Source organism: Haliaeetus albicilla, chromosome 12 (genome assembly GCF_947461875.1).
Source record: "Haliaeetus albicilla chromosome 12, bHalAlb1.1, whole genome shotgun sequence".
Classification (NCBI taxonomy): domain Eukaryota; kingdom Metazoa; phylum Chordata; class Aves; order Accipitriformes; family Accipitridae; genus Haliaeetus; species Haliaeetus albicilla.
In genome coordinates, this window is record NC_091494.1 from 27,341,782 (window position 1) to 27,357,957 (window position 16,176).

The following is a 16,176-nucleotide window of genomic DNA, read 5'->3' on the forward strand; positions in this document are numbered from 1 at the left end:
GTCACGGCGGCGCGGGCTGACATCACCGCCGCCGCCGCGCCGAGGACCGACCGCTTCGGCTGCTCGCCCGGGCGGGCGGCGGAGGGCTGCGGGCAGCGGGCTGCGGGCTCCCCCCGCTCGGCTGCGGCCGCCGGCGCCCGTTCCTCTGCAGCAGCGTCCCTCACCCCCGCCGCCCCAGCCCGGGCCTCCTTTTTCTCCTTTATTTTTTATTTCCCCCCCTTTTTTTTCTCCACCCACCCCCCCGCCCATCTTCCTCCCCCCCCTCCCCTCCCCGCCGCCCGCGGAGCTCCCTCATCCCTCCGCGACTTCCCGCATGACTGTCACCAAGGTAAGGACCTGCCTTCCCCGGCTCGGATGCTGTGCCGGCCCCGCGACGTGCCGCCCCCCCGCCCCGCTGCCCGCAAGGTGCCGCGCTGGGGGCTGCGGAGGGGGGGGCGGGCCGGCCACCGCCTCCCCCCGCCCAGGCTGCTGCTTTTTATTTATTTCTTTTACTTTATTTTGTTTTGTTTTTTTATTTTATTATTTTATCTTACTTTATTTTATTTATTATTGTTTTATTTTATTTATTATTATTCTATTTATTATTATTATAATATTATTTTATTGTTTTCCTCGCGTCTCCCGCTTGTTCGGGCCCTCCAGCTCGCAGCCGTGCTGCATTTTTAACCCTTGGAGCAGCCGGCCGGGAGGGCCGGGGGAGGGCTGAGCATCCCCTGCGGGCGGACCCCGCTATAAGCCGCTTTGCGCGGCCGCTCGGCAGATGCTGCCGAGATCTCTACAGGTGGCTGCCGGCTTGTCTGGGGGGGGGGGGGGAGTGGGAAAGACCTCGGGAATGGGGTTGGGGGGGATTATGGAGCACGATGGGGAGGGCTTTGGCGTGGAAGGGGCTCAGCGGCGGCTCAGCAAACCCACACCGAGCAGAGCTCCTGGGTGTGGGAGGTGATGTGGGGCTGCTTGGGTCCCCCAAATCTAACCTTCTGCTGGATCAGCCTTAGAGCTTGGCTCTCCCAGATTGCTGCCAGTGCTGCGGAGGGGAAGGGTTTGCTCTCCAAGGACTGTTTCCCATTTCTCGCCATCCCCATGATCCCTTGTGCCTGGGAGCCGAGTTCATCACCTCCCGCTCACCCCATCCTGCGGTGGGTCAGGGTTGTGCCAGGGTGAATCTGCCATGGGGGTGGTCCAGAGCACACAGCATCCTGCTGAATTAGTGCATGATACGGCAGTGTCTGGAGGAAAGGGGCCACCTCCAGACTGGGGCAGCCATGGGACTTTGGGAGCAGAGCAGTCCAAGCTGGACCTGCTTGGCCCAAGCCCTCCTTCTCACTCCACGGCCCCGACACGAGGATGTCATGTCCTGTCGTGGTCATGCCGATGAGTCTAATGGTTCACAGGCTCAAGGTGAAACAATAGCCCCCCTGCCCCAGGAAGGCCCCCCCAAGTGCAGGGCTGCCTGGCCCCGTGGCAGGCAGGATGTGGCCATAGCTGGAAGGGTCTCGGTGGGCTGTGATTGCCATCCCGGGCATGGGACTGACGGCGTCCCTGCGGGTGTTTGGTGCCACACTGCTGATCCAGGCTGTGGCATGGCTCATGGGGCCGTAGCGCAGACTTGCCGGGGCATTGGGAACAGCACCGAGTTAACTACCTTGGTGCATGCTGAGTGGAAGCAAATGGGACTGAAGCTCTTGTCGTCCTTCTCTGAGCCCTGAGGCGGGACATGCCCAGGGATGGCAGCGGGAGCTGGGCTCGCTTTGCTGCCTTTCACCCCAAATGTCGCTGGCCTCCCTGGCAGGAGGGGACATGCAGCTGGGGCACGCGTGTTGTCATGAGTGTGCTGGGGACATCCAAAGAGCCTCAAGCAGCGCCAGAGCTGACGCTGGTGTGTGCCTAGGCTCCCCAGTGAAGATGCTGCTGGGGAGGAATCGCTCTCTCCCGTCCTTTGTTCTTACCAAATAACTTGCATTTTGCCTGCTTGGCGTTCGCTGGGCGGTCACCGGCATTTGCATTTGTTGGGTATTTCCATGCGCCTCATGCTGCATCGCGCAGTCCCGCAGCCCCTGCCAGCTCGACAAACCCACCAGCATCAAGAAAAAGTGTGTTTCCAGCTCTTCTGGGTGCTGAGAGAGGGATTGATGGCTGGACCTGAAAGGTCAATTGGGTTAAAAGAACTACAAACTCACTGAAATCAAGTGTCACAGTTTTAAGCCAGGCTGACTAATTTGCAGTGCTCATTCACAGATTTTTTTTCTGAGTGCAGATAGATTTATTCAGAGCTACATTGAGAAAAGGCCACAGGGCTGTAAGGAAAGCACCTTCAGTAGGATGGGGAAGGGCTCTGCTGTTAATTTTTGGGGAATGGAAGTGCAAACTAGGAAGATCTATGTCATGCGCACAAAATATACTTTTGCTAAAGCACTGTAAAGCTCTAATACACCTTATAGATTTTATTTCCTGCAATATGGACTATCCTGATGGAAGTTAAAGAAAACCCAAGAGCAGGCTCCTGACCTGTCACAGCATCAGCACTGGGGTCTTTGCAGGCAAATCGGGGCATGGACCACAGGACTGAGGTGGTGAATGTGTCTTCAACGCACTGGTCCTTCCCCTGGGAGTGAGGCTGGCACGTATGGCCCAGGCTGATGTGGTGAGGGGAAAAGAAAGGGGCACAAGCATCCATGATAGAGGACATGGTTTTTCTCTGTGGTTTTGGCTGACAGGAGTCAGTGCGAGGCAGGGACTTGGGGAAGGGTTCGGTGACCCAAGGTTGGGGGAAACAGGGAGGTTTGGGACAGTGGGGCAGGTGAAGGGGAGAGCCCCAGGGGACTTCTGGGGTCTTTGCATCCTGTCCAGCAGCAGGCGTCCAACTAAAACCAGTAAAGCCCACAGCTCCCAGTGCTATCAGGGACAGGCATTTGCGGTGTTCCTGCAACAACTCTTCCCACGCTGGGGCTGCTTCCCAGGCAGTGTGGAAAACAGGAGCCATGGGTAGGATTTTACAAACTTTGCAAATATCCCTGAGCAATTCATCCTTAGAGGAAAACAGATTTGAAAATCAGGTCTGGGTGCCTAACACCAGGCAGAGCTGTCCTAGTGCAAGCCCGAGGCATGGGGAGGCATGAAAAGCTTTTCCTGGTGTGTGTGGGGGACTGGGGAAGGCAAGGAGGGGGCAGGAATATCTGCTGTCAGTATGTGAAACAAGCTGGTTTAATCCGTGTCCCAAGCCACCCCCTTCCCCTCCCACAGGAAGAAATGCAAGCAGCCACATCCCCAGACCTTGCTCTTTTGGGGGAGTTTGCTACCCAGGAGAATTTAAGCAGGTTATAAATAGGATGGAGAAAGGACTGATTGAAATGCAAAAAGAGCCCACGCCTCATGCTTGGGGATCTGCCCGAACTCTGTGACACCTCCCTGGCATGGCATGGCATGGCATGGTGTGGTGTAGTGTGGCGTGGCATGGCGTGGCGTGGCATGCCACACCAGCTCTGCCTGGCTAGGCCTTTCTCTGGGTTCTGCAGTAAGAGCCAGTGAGGTGGTCTTCAGCTGAGAAGGTGCCGTAGGAATCAGGGGCAACTTCATCCCCGCTGTAGATCAGCTGGTCCTGCCAGGGTCTGGGGTTCAGGTTCGGTCTCTGTTGCTTGCAAACAGAAAACCAGCCCAAATGCCTTACTTGTAAAGAAAAGGGTCCGTCTTACGAAGCTGAACAAGTCTGCTTGCAAAAGCAATAGGCAAACAGCGCTGACAGGCCCGGGTCTCACGGCAAATGGGGAATTTCTTGATGGCTGGGGTTTACTGGGGCTGTGTGAGTTAATTCCTCACCCCAGATGACTTTCTGCTTCATACCAGTGAGCAGGAAGAGCACGAAGCCGGGCTGATGGCAAGCGGGCGGCGCGGGGCTCGGGGGAGAAGGGATGTGAGTCACAGGATGGAGAACAGAAGTGGGAGGAAAGAGCCCACGACTGGGCTCTCCAAATTTATTTGCCATCGAAAGGGTAACAGGATCTTTGGGGATACACAAGTGGGAATCCTGTGGTCGGGGAAGGACTAGACAAATTTAACCTCCGAGCAGGGATTGTGCTGGGTGTGTTTTGGCAGGCGGAGGTGTGGCAGAAGTCCCTTGGTATGGCAATGGTGCTTCCAGCTCCCACCCATCGCCAGAGGCTCTTTCCAAAGCCCTAAATATAATTAACCATGAACACGAGTTAGTGGGGGCATGTTAATTTTGGGAATATAGTTTTAAAACGACTGGAGGTTTTTCTAAAAGATGTGGTTTAAAAGAGGATGCCATCTGGGAAGTCCTGTGGCGTGCATTAGCCTGAGTTATCCAATGGTCTCCTCTGGCTTTATTATGTGTTGTATTAATTGGCATTAGTCATTGAGCCATGCTGCCTAAATAACGGCTCGTCTTCATAGTTCAGCAAGCAGATGAAGCCAAAACCAAAACCCAGAGAGGAAATTGCAACTATGGCCTGTCGTGATCAACCGTAGTAAATAACTGATGCCCTAACAAGGGTAAATAGTAATAACCGCAGAGGCCCTTGATTGGGAGGTTACGGTTACAATGCCATGATGTTTCTGATGGTGAGTCGCAGTGTTGTCCGCCTTGTTGGTAAGGGCAGGTTTAGTGTGTCTGGGGCAAACGCTGATCCCATGGAAAAGCTGATAGTGGTTCAATCAATAGGAAGCTTGATTGGGGGCACTGGGCCATGTTATCAGGGAAGATGGCTTTGCAGAAATTAGGCTTTGGACACCACAGATTGACTTTATTTCTGGAGAAATAACGGGTGAAGTCTTCTCTAAGCAGTTCGCTAAAAAGGAATCTGATGAAGCACCGTGCATGCTCTCATGCTTGAGAAACGGCTCCAAATAATAAAACTCATGTTAATGGATTAGGTGCAAGCTAACCCACACCTCTAGAAAATAGATTAATTTTTATCATTGCATGTGGTTTTGCTCATGGTGTTCAGGTCAACAGGGCTCCTTTAACCCTGAACCGAGCTGGGGCTGTGCACCGGGGAGTGGGGCCACGTGCCCACACAGGACTGAGTGTCACAGCAAGCCGCTGGCACGGTGCTGTGACAAAGGGCAGATGCTCTTCCTGGTGGGAGAGGGGCATGGAGGCAGCAGTAAAGGCAGAAACAACCCATGGCGGGTGTGGGAGGAGCAGGGCTTTCTCTGCCTCTTGCTGCCTTAAAATCCGTATATTTTTAGTTGGGGTTCAACGATGTGGCGGTTGGAAAAGCCTCGCTCATTTGGGCTGCCCAGGCAGACATTGCTCGTGAGTAATTGTGCAAAATGGATTCCCAAGGTGGGTCCGAGGCAGGTATGGAGGGATGGTGGCTTTTCTGGAGGGGCTGCTTTGCAGCACCTGATGGGTGGAGATCAGGTAATGGTGCGTGGTGCCACAGCTGGAAGGAGGTAAGGAGGTCACATTGCTTACCAGCCAGACCGGGATGGAACAAGGCAGTCAGTGCTGAATTGTTAATGAAGTACAGAACGAGTTCCCTTGTCTCCAACAGGGATGATGTTCACTAATCTTGAGCTTTGGTGGGATTTCTGAGGGTCGGGAACAAGCATAACAGGCCGCTTTGAGTCTAAAAATGGAAGCTTCCCGTTTCAAGAAGTATTACTCTCATCAAAGGCAACTTGTCTGGCCTGTGGCTTTTTAATGAGTTTTAATTGAGATTCAATGTAGCATTAATCTGGTGCTTTAACATTGCCCGTCTGTGGCCAGCAGGCTCACTGGGTGCTGTAATTCATACCCTGCAAATGCAACTCAGGGTCACCCCCCCCTTCTTCTTCTTTTCATGGAAATTTTATCAAATGATGAATAGTTCAATTCATTACCCAGCTAGAAGAGAGCTCGAAGGAGCTGAATCCTGGATTCCTATCTCCCGAGTCAGTGTGTAATTACCCAAATCTGGCAGCAGGCAAAATCTACGTGACAGAGCCAGCTGCTAGAGTGCCCCACAAATCTGTGAATCCCATCGTTCCCAAGATGGGAGGGGACCAGTGCCAAGCTCAGCTCCCAGAAATCCCGCGCTCCTTTGTTCATCGCAAAGCTGTTGGCAAAGCCCCCTCGCTGCAGCTCTCCGGCCGGAGTCAGTCTGCAGAGCCTCGAGCATTGCCGTGAAAAGCCCTGGGAGCAAAACTGCTCAGAGAGAGGTGGTGCCAGGGCAGTGCTGGAGCAGCCAAGATGTTTCTTGAGTTGCAGAGAGCAGGGAAATAGGGCTAAACCCTTCAGACTCAAGCCCAGATTGGGGTCCTGCTGTGGCATGCAGCTGGGGAGCATGTCAGAGACCCTGCTCGATGGGAAACCCCGGCATCCTCAAGCAGAGCAGGGTGACAGCCACCTCGCTGCACCAAAAATGAGGCTTTCCAACCTGTTGCTCCATGCTCATGTAAAAGCACGGCCGAGGAAGCGCCTGCTCCTGCTCAGCACCAGGACAGGAGGTGTGCCTGCAAGCTGCAATGCGCTGCTCTCCCTGTCTGGGTGCCGACTGCAGCCCCTGTCCTCCCACCGGGAAGTGGACCCGGATTTTCCCCCTCTCGGAGCGGTGGTTTCTTCTGTCGACAACCTGCTGTGAGAATCCCTCAAACAAGCTGTTGGGCCTTATGGAAAAATCCTCACCCACCTTCTGTGCCGAAGGGTGGGGAATAGCCACGGTCCAGCCAAAAAGCCCCGCGGTGCAGCCGGGGAAGCTGCTGAGTCCAGCCTGGGGATGTGCACGTGCCTGTGTTGGGGACAGGGGTGTGCCAGTGCTGGGCATCACTGTCACAGAGTTAATGCTGTTTGGTTTTGGTAATGGGAAGGACCTCAAAGGCTGGTTCCTGGGGTCGTAGGGGTGCTGGGGCTGCCACCAAAGCCCGAGCTGTCAGCGATGCAGGGATGAGGGTCCCTTTGCAGCCATGGCTGTCCCTTCGGACAGCCCAGCCCTGGTCGCCTTCCGCTCTGAGCATCCCTGCTCTCCGCCTGTACAATGGCTGCTATAAATTCCCCAGAGAATAATGGTGCCTCTGTCTGCGTGCAGGACCATCTCTGCATGTCCGTTGCAAGGCACGCTGGCCCTCACAGGGCCTGGGGCAGCTCCAGAGTGATGGGGGCCACATCCTGACCCATCCGTGCCAGCAGCATCAGGAATGTGGCCGTGGTGCTTGGGGGTCCTGTGGCTGCAGAGGCTGCAGGACCCATGGCTGCAGGCAGGCTGGGGCCATCCCCATGCCAGCTGCCAGCACCCAGAGCCTCTGCACCGGGTGCTTTGGGGCTCGATATCCCCACTGGTGAATGAAGGATCGCTCAGCTCACGCTATGAAATCCCTCCTCACAGCTGGGATAACCAGCAGTCTCACCGTGCGGAGCTGGGGGCCCGCGACGAGAGCGGGGGGCTGAAGCTAATCCTCATATCATGAGGAATTAGCTGCCTGCAGCTGCGCTGGCACCAGCGGCTGCACCCCAGTGCATGTTGGCACCCAGCATTTCTCGAGTGCCTCTGGTGAAGCCGAGGTTGAGGGGCTTGGGGCAGGCGACAGCGATCCTGCTGTAATCAAAGGGTTTCCCTTTCTTCCAGGGTCGAGGAGCACCCACGTTTCCCTGAGCCCCGTGTCCGTTCCTGGGTGTCAGGAAGCGCCCGACGAGCCCGCGGAGCAGAGCAGGGCAGGTGAGGACCCCGCGCTGCGCCCGCGCCCCGACGGACCCCAGGGCAGCTCCGGGGGGGGCCGGAGGGGGATGGAAACAGCCCAGGGATATGGTGCCATGCCTAGGGTGGGGGTCTGCCACCAGCAGCCCCTCTTGCCCATCCCAAATTCCTCTGCAGATAGCTGGGCAGGCGGTTGCGTGTCCAGAAAAGCATTTTTTATCAAGAGGAGTGCAGCAGCTGCCGCAGCTCTCCTCCTTCCAAAATTTGACCCTGTACCCCAAAGAAGCTCTGTACATCAGATGAGAGCAGATCCACGGAAGTCTCAGTCCTTGCAGAAATGCTGAGTCCTTTAAGCAAGTGGCCAAAAAGCTGAATGTACAGAAATATTGCTTGGGTGAACATGGCGAGGCTGTGGTGTGCGAGCATCCCGTGCGGGCTCAGCCTGCGGGACACCAGCTCCTGCACCTTCCCAGGGGGGTTCACAGCTCCGGGTCAGTTCACTACAAACCTCTGGCAAAGAGAGTCGCTTTAGCTGCTCTCGCAATTACATTAAGTGCAAAGAAACCCGATTCTAGAGCATTGTGTGCCAAAATGCCAGGAAAAATAGGGAAAAGGCGAGATTGAAGGCTGTGGTGAATGCATGCACATCACAGGGCAGAGGAGGAATATCGCAACCGTTCATATATGAGCTTCCCGGCGCTCTTGTTTGTGCCTGTATAACAAGTCTCCATTTCACTTTTGTGGATGGTTTCCCTCTTCCTGGGAGCCGACGCACAAGGCAGGGCTTGTCCGGGCTCCAGCTCCCCGGCGGGCACTGCGCAGGCTGGCAGTGGCGGGGTCGGTGCCTCCCGCATCCTGGCCCCAGCTGTCCTGTGACCATCTACCCAGGCTCTGGCACTTCCTCACACTGGCCAGGAAACGCATTTCTGAAGCCTGAAATATTTAGAAGATGGTGTTTGTTTTTCTTCTTTTTTTTTGTTTTCTTTCCTTCTTCTCTTTTGGAAAACTTTTGCCCCCAACTGGGATAAACCTCCAAAAAACCCTTGTGGTTTTGTAAGCTGTCCAGGAGCGAATGGCTCTGTGCAGGAGCAGCTGGGATGGAAAAGGAGCCACCGGAGCCTGGGCTGTGGGATGCTGCCCCATGTCCCGAGGAACACCCCGGTGTGCTCATTCCCGGGGAACATTGTGGGGGTTTTGGATGGAAAATAGCAAGTGAGGGAGAGGTGTCTGAGCTGCTCACCCATGCGCTATCTTCCTGCTTTAGAAAAGTCCCATTTGCCAGGATAAATAAGTTTCTATGGTTCATATCCTGTACAAAGCTGGGGCTTGGTAAAGATTTTTTTCAGGCTATGACAAAAGTAGAAATGTTAGTGCTCCCAGCAGTCCTCTTTGCCCCGAATTTTTCATGCTAATGCACCGAAAGCATCTTCCCAAGCAGTTTCTTACCCGTGAGGTCTGGCAGCCACTTGTGTCCCCACCGTCCCCCAGCCCTTTAATACCTGTGCGTGTGGCTTTTCACCTCTTTGCAATTAAAAAGCAGGTGAGTTTAGGAGGGGTTGGATTTATGGCATCCTCCCACCGGAGGTTGTTATACAGGCAACCCCTCTTATTCTGCTTAAAACTGCTGGATCCTGGCTGGAAAAAACCTGTTGTGACCAAGTCTCTTGACTCAGTCTTCTTGATGACGTGTGATGCGATGTGAAATAACGCTCATGGACAAGCGCCTGGCTCGGTTACCCGCTCATCTCAACACGTGAAAAGAGACTTTTTTTCCCCTCTCTGAGTTTCCTAAAAACCTCTGAAGTTGAGAAAAAGCATGCAATATTTTTGCCCTCAAGGAAACATTATTCCAAGAAGCTGGAGGAGGGAGGAGGATAAAATCCTGTGGTCAGTGACCCAGGGCAGCTCTGGGGGCCAGAAACGCTTTGTGCTTCATCAGGATGTTTCCGTCGGCTTCACAGGGTGGGAAGAAGTTGGGAAACAGAGTGGGAGGAAAATTCTGCTTGTTTACAGTATTTATTGATGAGCGTGAGATTTGTGTTTCTTCTCAGCACGTGGGCCCAGGAGAGGTTTGGTTTGCCTCCCCCGGAAGGTTTCCTGGGGAGAAAATGGTCCAAAATGGGGCCCCTGCCGGTACCGCAAATCCTGGTGCCAGGGATGCTTTATGTATCGTTCCCAGGCAGTCCGTGACATCTGTGGGACCATGTGAAGTGCCCAGGGTGGGTGGGAAGCAGCACTGTGGTCAAGGAGCGATGGGGACTGGCAGTGACAGCCTGGCCCCATGGCCAGGAGACATCTGGCCTCGCTTGGTGATTTTTTTTCCCAGCGGCTTGGGAAGAGGAGAGGCTCTTCCCAGGCAGTCAGGGGTCTCTAGAAAGAAGAAATCATTGAAAAGTTGAACTCCAGGGAAATCCCAGTCACTTCCTTCCAGGCTGGAAAAAACTCAGCTGGCAGATATTGCTTCAGAAATGTTCATCTGTCTTTTGTCCTTTGTTTAGACCATATTAATGGGATTAATCCTTAATATTTGTAAAATCAATCTACTGCTCTCTACAAGTTGGATAAACACAGAACTCTCTTTGCCTCTTCTCCTTGTCCGTGCACTAAGGACAAGTGCCTTTCCCAAAGTGAACTGTACCTGCCAAAAATCCCATCTCAGGCCCCCCCACCCCCTGCTCCGGGGTCACCGTTAGGCAGCTGGGGTGCACCCACTGCCCCAATGGGTGCAGAAGCAGACATCTGCTCTGGCTCTTGGCAGCTCAGCCCCACTTTGGGGGGACCAAATCAGAGCAGTGCTGTGGTGGGGGGGTCTCAGCCCCTTGGGAGCTCTGCCCTGGGCTGTATGACTGCCTGGTGTCCCTGGTCTCTCCTCTGCCCAAACGTGACTTCCTCGCAGGGGGACATCATCTCACAGAGCTTCACGGCAGCCCTGGTGCTGCTGCTTTGCTCACGGCTGAGCGTGGGGCAGCCCAAATACACCCCTTGAGCGAAGCCACCGCTCCCGTAGCGCTTGTATCTCGCCATCGGACTCGGTGTCAGCAGTGTCCATCCTGCTCCCCTGCCGACCCTGCCCGGGGGAGAGAGGTTTGGTGTGTGGATTCATTGGTGGGGGGCACATTCCTGGGGCACAGCAGGAGCTGCTGGTGCCAGCCCGCCTGTGAAGGAAGCAGCCAGGCCACGTCAGCGCTGGTGCTCCTGCGCTACAAGGCAATTAAATCCATTATCTCATTGTTCTCTCCAGCAAACAGGCAAATGCAAAACCCCGCAGGTAAGGGCTCGGTGAATTCAGCATCAAACCCCAAGTCTGTTTTTTTTAATGCAACCTTAACCCAATGTGTGCTCCGGGGGCTCTGCTGAGCCCATGCTGCGGATGTCCCACGTACCAGTGTACAGCCCTCCGACGGGCTGGCAGCATCCCCCTGTGAACTGGGCTGCTGCTGCTGGTAGGGAGCTGCTGGTGAGGTGCTGGATGGGGTGAGACCTGAGCTACACCCCACACCAACCCCCAGCACCTCCGTTTTCCCCCCAGCAAAGTTTTTAGCTTTGCCATGTGGTCTGCAAGCTCGTCCCCACTGCTGCTGTCCAGCTGTGCCAGGCAGGGCGAAGCCCAGCGGGACGGAGGAGCTGGGAACATGACAGCCTGTTTTATAGGAACATGCTCTTTTTTGAGGCCCTGCTTAGTGCATTTATTCCGGTGTTTATTAGAGCCCAAAGGTGTTTCCTGCGGCTGGGTACAGAGCTGAAGCCATTTGCTCAGCTTCCCTCTGCCGCTCCAGCTGTTTGTGCCATAAGCCAGATGCATAAATAAGGAGAAAACAAGGAGCTCTGCTGGTTGTTGTAGGATTTGCGTCTCCAAAGTGTTGTCAAGAGCAGGCTGAAGGGCTCTCCCCTGCTCCGTGGAGTGTGTATGTGTAAAGGGCTGGTGGGGATGGGGAGGATGGGGTCTCTTGTCAGTGGTATGAACATGCACGAGCCATGGGAAAGACACTCCAGCACCACGTCCCGGCAGGACACGGTGCAAATGGAGCTGGTGGGGTGAGACGGAAGCAGGAGGACCCTCTCCCTGCATGGCTGATTCACCTCTCCCCCCAAGAGAAGAGGGGGCCGATGGCACCTCATCTTGCCGTGGGCACACGGCAAGGGACGCTGCCTCGCGCGGCGTCAGCTGGCAAGGGTGAGGACTAGCGTGCCTGTGGCACTGAAGGCTGCTGACCTCTGCCTGGCGCGGTGCCCCGGGTCTCCATGTTGGGTCAATAAAGCAAAAAATATGCAATTGCTTATCAGCCTTCAGCTTTTCATGGGGATCAAACCTATATCAGAATGGGGAAGAAAACTTCCCAAGGAGGAGACTCTTTTCTCTGTTCTTGAACATTTATAATTAATTTGGGTTGTGTATAATAAACTTTTTACTGAGGGATCGAAACATGCATGGAAAAACTTGATCTGAAGGTAAAAGCACCTTCAGGATGCTGATGGCATTTGGGACTATGTGCCTGTGGGCAGCCACGGAGGGGCTTGCACGGGTCTGCATGAGACCCCGGGGCAGGGGTTCAGCTGGACCGGTGCTGGGGGGGAGCAGAGCTGTGATGGGCCCCAGCCCGGGAGCCACCGCATTTTCGCAGCAGCGGGAGATGGATGAGGTCCCGTGGCATCGCTGATGTTATCTTGGAGTCATCTACCGAGCCATCCAAACCATAATAACTGCATGGAGGCTTAATGGGGAGCTTTATTCTTCATTATCGACATAGTTATTCTGTAATGGAATGTGCTGTTTTTCCTGCCTCACAAATATCCATAATCTGCTTTTTAGTGGTCGGTATATAATCCTGAACTGACCTCATACAACTATTAAACCCCTTCTTCCCCTCCAGCCCCTGTAACTTTCTCAGGCCGGCAGGACTTGGTTTCGGGACTCTGATCATCATCGCTGCTGTGTTGCTGCATGTTGTCAGCCTGGTACAGGTGTGCGGGGCTCTGGCCAACGTCCCTGATGCCTGGGGCTGCTCCTCGGGGGGAAACGGGCTGGGAACGTGTCAACAAGCTGTGTCCATCAGCCTATGCTGGATTTCATGCAAACTGCCTTTTTTCAAAGTTCACGCAAGGGCTTCTTGCAGAGAAGCACAAATTCTAAAATTGAAGCCTTTGAAAATGTACCATTTTAAAAGTTTGTGCTATGGCAGTGTGCAAAACAGCTTTTTCCCATGGCTCAGCGTGCCCCCCCCCCATTTCTGGTGCTTGCAAAAGCCGGTTGCACTGAAAATGTCTAGCAAAATAGTGTTCTCCCTTCTGTGTTTCCCCAAAGAAGGGGATCAGCCCCTTGCCTGTCACAGCCACCGCAGCCCCGCTGCCATGGCAGGCCATCCCCATGCGGAGCTTGGGGCCGGATCCTGCCCTGGCTGTGGCAGGCGAGGGGTGGTCGTGCCCACACCGGTGCTTTGGGGGCTCTGAGCAAGCAGCTGACTCGCCAGCAAACTTTACTTATGTGTATGAATAGATGTTGCTTTACATCCCGCTGCTGATCCCAGGGTTTCTGGACAGGTTAATGAGCATGTTAACTGGGTATGAGTCAGGTAATGTGCCGTGTACGTAAATGCTTCCATTTGCTAATGGTCTCAGGAGCAAAACCTATTTGTGTTGGAGTTAGTTTGTTCTCTAGAAGAAAGTAGGCGGCGATGCGTAATTATCCTAAAGGGGGCTGGCAGTCGCCAAGGAAGAGGAGATGGGGGTCGGTGTGATGGCTGCTGCCGGTGGCTCGGGGAGCTCAGCCTTGTGCCCTGCCGCTGGTGATGCTCTGGCTCGTGCAAAAATTATCCGGGAGCAGCCCTGTGGGGGTCAGATCCTGCCATGCATTGCCCAACACTGCGGCGCGGAGAAGCAGGAAGGGTTTGTGTGTTTTATCTCAGCCTCCTGGGATGGTGAATTGAATGTTTTTGCTTTCCCTCTCTGCACAGAGCTCTTGTCGAGTCAATGAGAGACCTCCACAAGTCTAGCGTGCTGGGGAGCAAGCACGGCAGCCTGGTGAGTGTCCCGCGCAGGGCATTTTAATAAGGCTGGGACAGAGAGATGCATAGAAACAGCAGCTGAGCCCAAGCAAGCCAAGAGCCCAACTGGCTGGCTCTGCTCTGAAGGTCCCTTGGCATGGGAGAAACCACTTAATTTACAGCGGAGACTCGGCATTTCTTAGCCCGACTGCTTTTAAGTCAAGCTCGGGCTGCAAACGCGCCCGGGTGCCCTGGCTGAAGCATCAATCCTGCAGCAACGCTGAATCTGGACTTTCAGACATATTTGGTGGCTGAATTATGCCTGCACACTGCGAACATGTGTTGCTCACTGTGGTGGAATTGTTATTAAAATGAAGAGCGGGATGTGCCTAAATGTTAAATCTTACCGAGCCTCGTTAGCATGAAAGCCATTAATGTGAACAAAAGCCGTTTTCAAGGTTGAATTGAGAAGCATCAGAGCATTAGAGTACTGGAGAGATTAAAATCAGCATTTGTTTGGCTCTAATCTAATGTGCATGGAACAATAAGCATTTGATGACTAATTTTGGCAATGCTGAGTATCTTATCAAAATATAGCTGTTTAATTTCAGGCTTTTCTTTAGCGAGTGGATTCCAGCAGCATCAATCCTACGTACATGCTTTGCTAACGCACTGGGCATGCACTGAGCAGATCCCGTCTTCCGTGTCTGGAGGAGCCTGGGCAGGACACATCTTGGGGTGACACAGTCCTGCCACAGCCCGCCAGCAGCTCTGCCAGCTCCTGCTTGTGCATTTTCCTCTCCGAGTAGAAAAAAATATTGGCTTTGCTCAAGCAAAGCGAGCGGGGATAGGGTTGGGGCAAGGAGGTGGCTTTGCGGCGCCTCCCCCACCACTTAGTGATTGCAGGGACAGTGTTTTGCTGTTTGCCAGCGTTGATTTAGGCTACGAGCACAAGCCTGCTCAGCCCAGGGCTTCGCAGGTGCACGTCCCCTGCTCCTGGCTGTTGTGGGACCTGGGCTCCCACTCAAGTCCATGACCGATACATACCATGTCCTTTGGGAAGGGGTTTAATCCCCCCTCGGCCACGAGGCTCCTAAATCCCCCAGTGCTGATGCTCAGCGGGTGCGGAGGAACATCAGGAGCAGAGCAGGGTTGCGCTTGCCTCGTGGGGACTTTGGGGATGATGGCTCTGTGCTGGAAGGCACGTGGCAGGGTGCTCAGGAGTGTGGTATGGCAGTGAGTCTGGTAGTGGCTTTTTTCCTCCAAAATAAGCCCTGGAGAACTATTTTGATGTTTTCTTCCCTGCTCTCTGCACAAGGGAGCTGTGAGGAGTGTCCCTGGGCAAGGGCAGGGTGGGATCAGGCAGCCCTGTGCTTCTAACAGATGAAGCCATCTCCTTGGTTAAGACCTGCGGAAAAGCAGCTCTTGTTTTTGCCCAGTAACACTTCATTGCCTTAATGGCTGATCGATACTTGAAATGTCAAACTCGAGCACCACTGACCTTTCTGATGGAAAATAACTTGTGCCCAGCGGCTTCCAGGGATGTGCAGGCAATGTGTTGGCTCCGGAGAGGGGCGAGGGAAAATAACCCCATGCAAGGGAGGCACAGGGGCAGTGAGGGGGTGGGTTTCTGTTGTATTTGGTTTTCTTCGTACAAAACCGTGCCTTGACTTTAACTGGAAAGCCCCAGATGGGGAATGCTCGCCAGAACCTCTGCCTGTGCCAGGAGGAGGCAAGAAAAAAGGGAATAATGTGATTTTGGAAAGGCACTGTCTCCTGGAGTGCTGCAAAATCCCTCCTGGAAGCCCCAGATTTTCTAGGCAAACAATGAGTATTGCATTTCCTTTTCCCAACACACTTTTTCATGCAAATATCTTTTTCATGCTAGTCAGCCATAACCCTGATACTTAACCATGGGCAGAACAGTAAGTCAGACGGTCACGATGAAAGAGCACTGGTTTCCCATTAAAAACCTCTCTGAGGCCATAGGAGATGTTATGTGCCATCACAGCAACCCAAAGATCTGCTGTAGGTGCCACAGCCCCCTTGTCACCCTGCTGGCATGCTGCTGGAGGGCACAGTGCAAAGGAGAAAGGGTTCCCGCTGCGCTGGGGCTGGGGGGGGTGTGGATTGCCACCCCCCCAAAATGACTGCTTCGTACAGGTGAAAGCAGAAATTCATTTCTCTGAAAGCTTTCATGACTGAGGCAGATTAAACGCTGTTATATATAGGATATACAGATTTTTTAGGGATTACAGTCCACTGTGCTGTGTAACTGCCTATTGCAGTGTTAGGGGCTCTTTGCGCAAGCTTTCCCTCCCGGCTGCTGTTGCCAAGACTCCCGATGCTTGAAAAGATGCATTTAAAAATAAACACATTGAGACAAGAGCTGTGTCCTGCTGCTGCTGGTAGGCAAAGGCTGGAGCTGCCAGCAGATCAGAAAAGCCTCCAAAGAGGTGCTGAGTTTTTGCTTCTTGGTTCCTTTTCTTTTTTCCAGGCGAATGGCAGTGCTGTTCCCAGGGGGATGTGGGCAGAGCTGGTCCTCCTGGGTTTTGTGTGTGGTT

The 16,176-nt window shown here is 54.0% G+C and overlaps 1 protein-coding gene across 4 annotated transcripts in view; it reads left to right on the forward strand.

The window, feature by feature from the left end:
• The first annotated feature begins 22 nt into the window (after positions 1–22).
• Positions 23–16,176, forward strand: part of CORO2B (coronin 2B) — a 45,566-nt gene continuing 29,412 nt past the window's right edge. For 2 of the 4 annotated variants that reach the window (XM_069798670.1, XM_069798674.1), the window contains exon 1: positions 304–328. In XM_069798670.1, coding sequence (XP_069654771.1) covers positions 314–328 — 15 coding nt within the window. In that variant the 5' untranslated portion in view covers positions 304–313. Of the gene's footprint in view, positions 329–7,562; positions 7,653–13,582; positions 13,650–16,176 lie in introns of all 4 variants that reach the window. The other 2 variants (XM_069798671.1, XM_069798673.1) reach the window with 2 other exon arrangements.